This window comes from Leptonychotes weddellii, chromosome 2 (assembly GCF_054177405.1).
Source record: "Leptonychotes weddellii isolate Sample4059 chromosome 2, ASM5417740v2, whole genome shotgun sequence".
NCBI classification, from domain to species: Eukaryota; Metazoa; Chordata; class Mammalia; order Carnivora; family Phocidae; genus Leptonychotes; species Leptonychotes weddellii.
The window spans coordinates 42,283,560-42,294,904 of record NC_138370.1 but is presented as its reverse complement, the minus strand read 5'-3'; the positions used below and the strand labels follow the sequence as shown (position 1 = coordinate 42,294,904).

General features: G+C 38.3%; 1 protein-coding gene across 2 annotated transcripts in view; it reads left to right on the top strand.

The window, feature by feature from the left end:
* Nucleotides 1–450: 450 nt before the first annotated feature.
* Nucleotides 451–11,345, top strand: part of INTS9 (integrator complex subunit 9) — a 106,218-nt gene continuing 95,323 nt past the window's right edge. The window contains exon 1 of one of the 2 annotated variants that reach the window (XM_081810621.1): nt 451–728. In XM_081810621.1, the coding sequence (XP_081666747.1) occupies nt 720–728 (9 nt within the window). In that variant the 5' untranslated portion in view covers nt 451–719. The remainder of the gene's footprint in view (nt 729–11,345) is intronic. The other variant, XM_081810617.1, reaches the window with a different exon arrangement.

Here is an 11,345-nt window from a genome sequence, read left to right as displayed (position 1 = left end):
GGAGGGGAAAGCGGGAGGGGGAGGGGTGTCTTCCGCGTGGGGCGCCAGTCGGGAGGGGACTGGGGAGGGGGTGAGGCCGGCGCAGGAAGAGGAGAAGGGGGAGGGGAGGCCCCTATCTCCCAGTCTCCCCCTGAAAACCTCCCTTGTCTCAATCACATCAGACTGACTGTCTTTGTCTGGCTGACAACCGCCATATTGATATCAACAGCCCCGCTCCCACCTGCTGCAGCCGGGCGGCCCTGGGAGTTGTAGTTCTTGCCTCCCTTGAGTAAAAGCTCAGGACTTAGCATCCAGAGGCCCCAGGGAACTACAGCTCCCGGCAAGTCCCGCGCCCATCCGCCTTCCCACAGGGAGGAGGGGTAAGGGGCGCCAGAGCCATGGGGACTACACATCCCAGAATACCATGGGTCCCAGGTCCAGAGACGGGACATGATATCATGCTGGGGTGCAGAGGGAGGATGAATTGGCGGCGGGGATGAATTTGAGCTGGCCGAAGGAGGCGTTGGAGAGGAAAGGGACGGAAAAGAAAGATGACCACAGTTCCCATGATGCACGGAGAGATGACTACATTTCCCATGATGCCCCGGGGAGGGGGCGTAGAGAAGAAGGACTGCATGTCCCGCGATGCTCTCGGCGGGCCGGTGGCGGTGATTGAACCGGAAGAGGCTTTCTGCGTTTGAGAAGTGGAGTGTCTGGTATTGAACAACCAGAAGTCTAACATGAAACTGGTGAGTCTCTGCTCCTAGGTCAGAGAGCAAAGGTGATGCCATATCCTTTTGGACTTCTTCGTTTGCACCTTGGGAAGGGAAGTAGAAAGTGGGTGGACCAAGGAAAGCTGCTGTTGTTGAGATTTGAGTTTTATCCCCCCCACCCTCCACCCCCAGCTGCCTAAAGATCTTATGTATCCGTTGACGGGTCCCTTTGGTTAAATAAGACGTTGACTGTCGCATTTCTTCTACGAACTAAGGTTGGGCTTTATGAGCTAGGTTTGACTTCTCAGCTGACACGTGAGTGTTGAAATAGGTTAACTTCTTTCCATGCTATTGGCACTTGATTAGCTTTTCTCCCTACCGTTGTTGAGGCGGCTTTTGTTAGATCTGAGCGGAGAGTAGAAAATATTGGGCAGAGGGTAAACACTAAATTTTGTATTATAGACTCCTAACTGCCCTAGGACTTTAGATAAGGACGAAGTCAGGGTGTGATTTTGGAGGATTTGAGTCTTAAACACTACATACAGTGGGCTGAGAGGAAGTGTTAAGGCATTCCACCCTAGGGACTGCATGAGCCAGTGTATCTGGAGAAGTCTTTGCATCATAAAACCCAAACACTTTGCTTATTGAAAAGCTTCTCAGACCTTTATTCTGGGCCGTTTTACTTACTGTGCATAGATCTAACTAGATTATTCTACCTCTATAGAATTAGTAATAGCATTATTTAGGAGGTGTGAGATGCTGTTTCTCAACCTTTTAAAATTAATGTTCCTGCAGCCAAGTATGTCAGGCTTTACTTTCTGTGATTTTTATACAAAAACAAAAGGTTTGTTTTCTTATTTGAACACACGCGTGCGCGCGCACACACACACACACAAACACACACACTTTACAGGTATATACTCTGCAAAGTGTCGGCTGTTTTCTGAAAAGAAGTCAGAGAAAGTATTAAAGTAGATTCAACTCCAAAACTGCTGCCATTTAAAGCTGCACTTAGGTAGGGAGAAGGGCACAGATTAGTAAACCTTGACTGTCAATTTGCTCCTGGGTCTGAATGTGAAACATTTAAGAATGCAGAATTGAGAGTCACTGCCTTGCCCTATAGAAGCATGCAATTTAATGAAGATAGAAAAGAAAGCCAAAATTTTAATTCATTGCAATTCATGGTAAAATAAAAATGTGTTCAGGGTTTGGGGAATTGAGAGGATAATGGGGGTGGGGGAGAGGTGGAAGATAGCTTCCTAGAAAGGACTCGAACTGATAAGAAAGAGGAGTCGGCCAGGGCCTTCCATGAAGAGGGTTCAGGTTTTAGGTGCAAAAGAGTTTGCACCTAAATGATTGGAGCACAGACCATGTGTCCCCAGTAAATGTTAAATCATATTTGGTGTGCTTGGTGAGAAGGCATGCAAGTGTGAAACAATTTTTTCCATAAAAATACATTTGGTTGAGAGCCAAGATTTACTTTACACGTACTTTGGTTTGCTCATAATATTCCTCCTGCTTAATATATTTACAGATGTGGAAGCATGGAAGGGAAAAGAGTAGAAACTTGTTTTTTCCTTTAAGAACCAAAATATGCCTCCTAGGAAGAAAAAGTGTTCTATTTATAGTGCCTCCCTCTTTACTTTCAATCCATGTGTTACATATTAAAACTCATTTGGTAGTTGTTAGATGATCTTGCAGGATCTATGCAGAATTACCATCAACATAGCAAAGTGGTTTCAAAAACACTGATGCTCACTTAGACATCTTTTGTGTGTCATGCCTCATAAAGTTGAAATAAATCGTCCCATGGCCTGAGATTTTTAACTTTGTGTACTGCTTCAGGAATATGTAGTAATAAACCATGCTTTACATTTATATCATGAAACACAGAAATACATTTTATTGAGCACATTCTTGTTTTTGAGATTATTACTTCCCAGAATACCCTCCCCATGCACAATCTATGACCACATCTTGTTGATTGATTCTGCCTTTGTTCTTGAACAAGTCTCTTTCTCTCCAGTCCCACTAATACTGCTTTTGTACTGGCTCTTTCTAACTTGATACTTGGAATTCAACAATACTTTCTAAATGATCTCCCTGAGTTCAATCTTGACCCTATCCAGTCTACTCTGAATCTCAGAAGTTGTTTTAAATTGCAGGGTTCCATAAAACCCCTCAGTAGCTTCCTTTGCCCTTGGTATAAAGTCTTACAATTCTTAACTTGGCTTACTTGGTCCTGCAGAATATGGCCCTGCCTACCTTTCCAGGCTCCTACCTAGCCCTCATCTCCCTTGCTCTCCTGGTTCCAATTATATTGCACATCTTCCAGTTCCTTCAGTTCACTATACTTTTGCCTCTGGGACTTTAAGTGTGTTGCTTTGCCTACAGTGCTTTTTTGCCTGCCTTATTTTTTCATTTATCTCAGGTCTCTGTTTAGTACTTCTTCAAGGTTTCCTTGAATTGGTTACCCCCGTTATATGCTTCCATGGCACATTTTCTTTTTGTAGCACTGGTAATTACTGGTTTTATGTCTGTCTTCCCTCATATATTCCCAGGGCCTGACACATAGTATGATGCCACTGAACAGTTGTGGAATAAATAATCTCTGAAGGATTGTCAAGGCCTGTGACTATTGATAAGAAAAGATTAAGGAGTATATTTAAAACATTACAATAAGCAATATCCATTGGAGTAAAAAAAATAATAATTGCTACCTTTTGTGGAGCAATTACTGTGTGCCAGGCACCTTGCTAGGTACCGTGTAGTGTCCCACTTACTCCTTTGATCTAGGTGATAGTATTCCCATTTTACAGATAAAAAGTCTGAGCCTCAGGAAAATGAAGTGGCTCACAGTTACACAGATGAAAAGTAGTAGAACCAAGATCTGAATCCAAGATTCCTTCCTTAAGACTCTTGGTTAATGAGGGCCGGGATTCCAGCACCTTGCAAAGTATCTGGCATATGTTATCTCTTAATAAAAGGAAGCCAGAGTGCATACTGGGAGAGTTTATTCAAGGCTGTTTTTAAAATTAGCTTTAAATGTGAGTTTGATTAAATTAAGATCTTTAAAAAAGATTATTGGTAAAAAAAAATTAAAGTTTGGAAACTTCCTTGATAATATAAAGGGCTCCATATCAGACCATACCAATTGAGTTGAGTGCCCAAGTTGGTTTTTATACTACCCAATTTAACCTCTGTAATGCCATTTATAGTTCTCTAACTTTACACATCACTCTCTTGGTGGCTTTTCACACACCCAAGGGAAGACCGCGGATGTCATTATAAAATATTCCTTGGATATCTCCTTAGAAAGATACCAACTCGGGCGCCTGGGTGGCTCAGTTGGTTGGGCGACTGCCTTTGGCTCATGTCATGATCCTAGGGTCCTGGGATCGAGTCCCACATCGGGCTCCCAGCTCAGCGGGGAGCCTGCTTCTCCCTCTGACCCTCTCCTCTCTCATGCTGTTTCTCTCTCGCTCGATCTCTAATAAATAAATAAATAAAATCTTTAAAAAAAAAAAAAGATACCAACTCAAACGATTTTAATTACTGTCTATAATATTATGCAGTATTCAGGCAGCTTTATTTAACTGAAAAAAGTTGATTGGCACCTTCAGTTAACCAGAATCATTTTTAAAGAGCAGGAAAATTAGAAGATTAGAAGAAAATTAGCATATTTTAGAGCCTGTTCTGTTATTAGTATAAATTGAACCTACCTGTGTATACCCAGGTGGCCAGTTCAGGAAAGGATAGAAACTAGAATTCATCAGGGTCCTTACCAAAACATCGTGGAACAAAAAAATACTGAATACATTGACATATTGAATTTGAAACATCATATCTAGGAATTTAGTCATTCAAATAGATGAAGATTAAAGAAGATAGTAAGAAGCAGTTCAGGAATGCAGCATGTGTCATACTTTCTGTGGATCCAGAGATGGAGAGAATCTTTTTATTAAGTCAACAAAGATTTATTATGCAACCACAGTATACCCTTGGCACTCAAAGTTTTAATACTTTCCATTTTAATTCTTACATTTGACCCCAAAGATTGATGACAGGAAATTATTTATGATTTTGCTGAGGCACAAATTTGAATATGACTTTAAGATTAGTGATAAGCTGGGCGCCTGGGTAGCTCAGTTGGTTAAGTGTCTGCCTTCAGCTCAGGTCATGATCCTGGGGTCCTGGGATCAAGGCCAGGGTCAGGCTCCCTGCTCAGCGGGGAGTCTGCTCCTCCCTCTCCCCTTCCCCCTGATCTTGCTCTCTCTCTCTCTCTCTTAAATAAATAAAATTTTTTAAAAAAAATATTAGTGATAATCCTTAGTGAATGAACCTGATTGCTTCAGAATCCATGGCTCTGTAGTTATTGTTGTTCTCTTGTTAAAAGTTTTGGGAGAAAGGTCATTTAAATGCTTGTTATGCTATACTTTTTGAATTTGATGGAGGAAATTACATGCTGTAGTTGTATTTACAAATTTTAAAACTCAGGAAGGCCAGGAGATGTTCTTCAGTGATCTATGCTCCTTTATACAAAGTGCTGTTTCATTACTACTGGCTTTCTTGGGGAAGGCTCAAACTTTTAACTCACCATTTCTCCTAGGAAAACAGATGGAGCAAAGAAATGGATTCATAGACTGCTCCCAGTGGAGGACAAATAAAACACCAGTGGAACTGTAGATGATCTAGATCTTTGCTTGAAAGGGGCAAATTCTGCTCCAAGGTTAATTTAACAAATCATTAGAAAGGGGTGTGGTTATTCCTCACCTCTGATCTGAGAGTGATAGATTATTTCTCTCATTTACAGAATTACAGAATGCTTTTGACTTCTTAGAACTTGGATCAAGAATAGAAAATCTCTTGCTATGAATTACAAACATTCACAATTTTACCAGTGCTTATTAATTCACCTATTGTGGTGCAGTTGTTAAAATGTCAACCTGATTTCACTATCTTTTCTGTTTCTCTTTGCTGGTTGATTAGAGTGCCCTCGTGTGTCTTTATGATGTAATATCATTTCGAGCTTCCGAACGGTCATGTTTTATCACCACCTCAGTATGACAGGTTTTTTCCTTTCTTTCCTCAAACTGAAAAGCAATGTGTAACATAAAGCCAAGTCACATACTTTATTCAGCAGTGCTCTGAGATAAAAATGGATATTTTACTTTGGGGCATTTCAAAGTCCTAACTGTTGTTACTCTGAAGATTAAATCTTTTATACTTAAGGTGAAAAAAAAGTATACCAATAATAGATTTTTTTCAGCAATAATAGTTGAATTGAAAAATATATATATGACTCACAATATTAAGCATGACAGCATTAGTGTTGCATATAACTGCAGTAGCACATCTGTTTTGTGCCTGGTTTGCTTTGAGCGCTCAAATGCTGTTGCCTTTGGCTCTGATAATCAGCAAAGTGCACTTGACAGACAAGGGCGAAGAGTGTAGCGTGGCATGGAAATTAGTAAAACCCAGCATTCCAAATGGTACGCTTGCTCCTGGCTCGCTAAATACCAACAGAGGTCCAGGCATACACGGCCCCTCAAATCTCTGTTATTATTTATTTATTCGACAAAACTTCCTGACCACCTCCCTCCTCTGTGCTAGGCTTTGCTCAAGATCCTGGGTGTATTGCAGGGAATAAAACAGATTTACTCTCTGCCTTTATGGAAAGTAATGTCTAGTGGGCTTACTGTGCAATTCAAACAATATTACAGTGAATTTCTGATGTAGAGATATCATCAGGCACTGGCTCAAGTATTTTTTTAATGTAATGGTCAAACAATGCATTTAATTGTATCCAAGAATACGCCTTCTTAAAATTGTAGTAGTTACGGCCGACTTGCCCACTAGTTTACCATTGTACCAGTAGTCTATGAGAATGCATTTCCTCCCCCTTGCCAACAATGCCATCTGTTTCTTTACTCTTACTCTGTGTCTTACTAATGCAACTTTCTCCTTTCATCAATCCTCACACCCTCTTGTCTCTTAAACTTCAGCCATATTTAGTAATACATCCTTACAGTAGTGATATATGGATGTGGGAAAATGTACCAAAAGGGGAACACATTTCTTCATATTAAAGAAAATGGTGTCATAAGAATCTTTAAAAGGAATTTTTTAAACACTCTGTGGTATTGCTTTGAAAATGCTGATGCATGGGTGTAGTAATTAAGATGGCAGTATTATGGGATCAAATGGATTGGAGAGGCAGCCAGGCCAAGTGTGCATAAATGACAGAGGAGATCCCCCCCTCATCCCCAGAAAAGGGATGATCTGTGAGATGAAGCTAGAACTTGATATATCAGGAAGGACTGAGGAAAAGGTAGATGCCAGAATTTGCAGAGATCATGAAAAAAGGCAAGACTGCAGACCAGAAGGATAAAGGGAATAAGAAAGACTGTAAGGAGAAACAAGTCAGTTTGAAAACCCCAAGGCACTCAGTGATCAAGTCTAAGAACTGTGTGGTGGAAACTTTACTGTGAGAAAAACAGGAAGTTTCAATTGTCCCTGATTGACCATATATCTAAAGGAAATGCCTTGAAGGTCTAAAACATTTAAATTTATTGAAAGCACAACTGAATGAACTTTAGCTCTCTCAAGAATATATAATCAGATAGATGATGTTCAAGAAAATGATTTTTTAATAGGAATTGCAGAACGAAGACCCTTTTTGCCCTTAAGGTGCAGTTTATTTTTCATTACTCATGTTTATGAAGGTGGGGGGAGGTGAATAATAAAAGGTCTTGCATAATCTATTCCTCAGATTTATGGCCTAAGCAGAGATTCTCTTTTCCTAAATACAATATTTCTGCATTTTTCTATTTCAGTAAAATAGAGGCAGGCATAATTAGATGTTCTAATTTAATAAGTCTTCCTTCCCATATGTTTTTCCAGCATGTGGAAATATGAGTAAACAAGCAGTAGTAGTAATAATGTAGAGGATATTATTATTGTAACCGTTACCTTTTTTCTTTACATTTTTAAAGCAGCTTTATTGAGGTATAATTTTACATGCCACTGAATTCATACATTTAAAGGGTACTCTGCAGTGACTTTTAGTAAATTTACAGAGTTGTGCAACAATTACCACAATCCAGTTTTAGAATATTTCCATCGCTCTGAAAAGATCCCTTGTGCCCATTAGCAGTCAATCCCCATTAGTACCTCCAGGCTCAGGCAACCACTTATCTACTTTCTGTCTTGTAGATTTGCCCTTTCTTGTCATTTCATATAAATTAACTACTACAGTATGCAGTTTCTTGTGTCTGACTTCTTGCCTTTAGTATAATGTTTTTGAGGTTCACTCATCTTGTAGCATATACTGCTTAATAATATTCCACTATACGAGTATACCACATTTTGTTTATCCATGTACCATTTGATAGACATTTGGATTGTTTTCACTTTGGGGCTATTGTTGTGTGGAAGGTTTCCATTTCTATTATCTCCATGTTTTCATTTCTTTTTCCTGCATGATTACACTGGCTAGATCGTCCAGTACAATGTTGAATTGAAGTGGTGTGAGCAGACATCCTTGTCAATCTTTTCCTGGTTCCCAATCTGAAGGGGAAAGCATTTGGTCTTTCACTACTGAATATGATGTGAGCTGTAGGTTTTTTGTAGATACCCTTAATCAAGTTGAGGATGTTCTCTTCTAGCCTTAGTTTGTTGAGCATTTTTATCCTGACTGGGTCTTGGATTTTATCAAATGCTTTTCGGGGGGATATCAAGATGATCATGTAGTTTTTGTCCTTTATTATATAAATATGGTGTATTACCTTGGTTGAATGTTGAATGTTAAGTCAATCTTAAATTCCAAGTATAATTCCCACTGGGTCATGATGCCAGAATTGGTTTGCTAATATTTTGTTGAAGATTTTTGCATATATATTCACAAGAGCTATTGTTCTGTAGTTTTCTTGTAATGTCTTTGGTTTTGGTATCAGAGTAATATTGTTCTCATAGAATGAGTTGGGAAGTGTACCCTCTTCCTCTGTATTCTGGAAGAGTGCTCAAAGAATTGATATCATTTCTTCTTTAAATGTGTGATAGAATTCATTAGGGAAGCCATTTGGGCCTGGGCTTTTCTTTGTGGGCAGATTTTTAATTGACATAATTCATTTTCTTTACTTGCTGTGGGTCTCTTCAGATTTTCTGTTTGTGCATTACATTTTTTAGAAATTGAGGTAAAGTATACACAAGATAAGATTAACTGTTTTAACCATTTTTAAGTAGAGTTCAGTGGCATTAAGTACATCCACATGTTTCAGTGACTATCACCATCCATCTCCAGACATCACTTAGCATAATATCTTCAAGATTTATCCATGTTGTAGCATCTGTCAGAATCTTTTCCTTTTTAAGACTGAATAATATTCCATCAAACGTGTATACCACATTTTGTTTATCCATTCATCTATCTATGGACACTTATGTCATTTCTGCCTTTTGACTATTGTGAATAAATCTGCTTTGAACATGGGTGTACAAATATCTGTTCAGATCTCTGCTTTGAATTCTTTGGGATATTTATCCAGGAATAGAATTGCTGGATCACATGGTAATTCTCCGTTTAACTTTTTGAGGAACAAACATACTGTTTTTCACAGTATGTGCACCTGCACCATTTTATATTCCCAATAGCAATACGCAAGGGTTCTGATTTCTCCACATCTTCACCACTTGTCAATACTTGTCATTTTCTGTTTGTTTTGATAATAACCGTCCTAATGGGTGTGAACTAGTATCTCACTGTGATTTTCATTACATTTCCCTAATGCTTAGTGATATTGAGCATCTCTTTGTATTTTTTTTAGATAGGTAATACATGTACATTGTAGAAGTTTAAGAGAAAAAAAAAGTGAAGAGATCTGCTCCTCTCTTTATCTTCCTCCCCAGGAGCAATCTCAGTTATCAGTTTCTTGTGTACCCTTCAGAGATATTCTGTGGATTTACATTTATGTAATTTCCATCCCTTTTTTATTTTTTACATATATGGTGAGATCCTACCCACACTGGTTTTGTGAATTCCTTTTTCTTTTTTAAGTTAGAAATGTATCTTACCTATCATTTCCTATCAGTATCTAGAACTGGTTCATTTTATAAAACACTACACTACATACTCACACCTAATAAATTAGAGTGTGCATTTAATAAGATCTTGGGTCATTTGTTTTCACAGTTCTCTCATTGTAGACAATGAAATATTTTCAATTCTCCTTTCAGATATTTTTTTAAATATTTCTAACAGACACTTTGTATTTTCATTGTCTAAAGGATGAGTTTAGAATTATGGATGTTAGGCTGAAAGATAAAGTTCTACTACCCCCACCTACACCCCTCACGATGATTTTGAAAATCATTCATTGTTAAAGTTTAGGGCATGGCTTTGTTACTAAAATAAAACATAACATATGAAATTAGTGTCAACATATCTCAAAAATATGTTCATACCATTGCTAGAAAATAAATCAGTTGTGCAGTGTTTTGTTGTTTAGATATGCCATAATTTATCTGGCCAAACCCTTATCGATGAGCATTACGTTGTTTCCAATCCTTTGCGTTTGGAAATCATGTTGCGTGATAATCTCCTTTGTGAGCATCTCTGGAAGTATATTTGTAGGATGCATTTCTGGATGAAATGGATGGTTCAAAGGGTATGTGCATTTTTTATTTCATTTTATTGCCAAAGTGCCCCCATAGGGACTTATCAGATTACACTGTCTCCAGCAGTATAACCAGTGTATCACTACAATGTTACCATCAAACTGTCTTATTTTTTTCTCACTGAAAAGTGAAGAAATGGTCTGTCATTATACTTTTTTAAAATTTTTTTCTCCTTTGTATAAGATGTAGAACATCTTTTCATGTGGCTACAAAAACATCTATATTTCTATTTTCTTCTCAACTCTTTTATCCCACTTGGTCTATTTTACAGTCCTACACTTTTATTTTTTGTAGTTTTAGAGTGTATTTTAATATCTTGTAGTACTTGTTTCCACTCATTGCTCTCTACTTCAGAATTTTACAGACTGCTCTCATAGTTATTTTTTTCATATAAAATTTAGAATTTTAGATATCCTATAAAATTGAGAATTATTAGTTCCCAGTACAATCTTTTTCATATTTTTATTGGAATCAGGCTAAATTTATAAAATGTAAGGAGAGAATTGACTTATTTCTTTCAACATATCATTGAGTCTAAAGAACAAATGTCTTTTCCTTTATTTAAATCTTTTCTTCTTTTTTTTCTTTTTCAAGATTTTATTTATTTATTTGATAGAGAGAGACACAGCGAGAGAGGGAACACAAGCAGGGGGAGTGGGTGAGGGAGAAGCAGGCTCCCCGCCGAGCAGGGAGCCCAATGCAGGACTCGATCTCAGGACCCTGAGATCATGACCCGAGCCGAAGGCAGATGCTTAACGACTGAGCCACCCAGGCGTCCCTATTTAAATCTTTTCTTAAACATTATCTTTTTTATTGTTACTGTGATTGGAATCTTTTCCTACATAGTTTACATACAAGAAGGGTACTTCTTTTTTTGTATTCTCTCTACGGGCCCCTTGTTGAATTCTTTAATTTCTAGTAGTTTTTCCAGTTAATTCTCCTGGATTTTCCTGGCGTATAGGAATATGCCAGATTGCA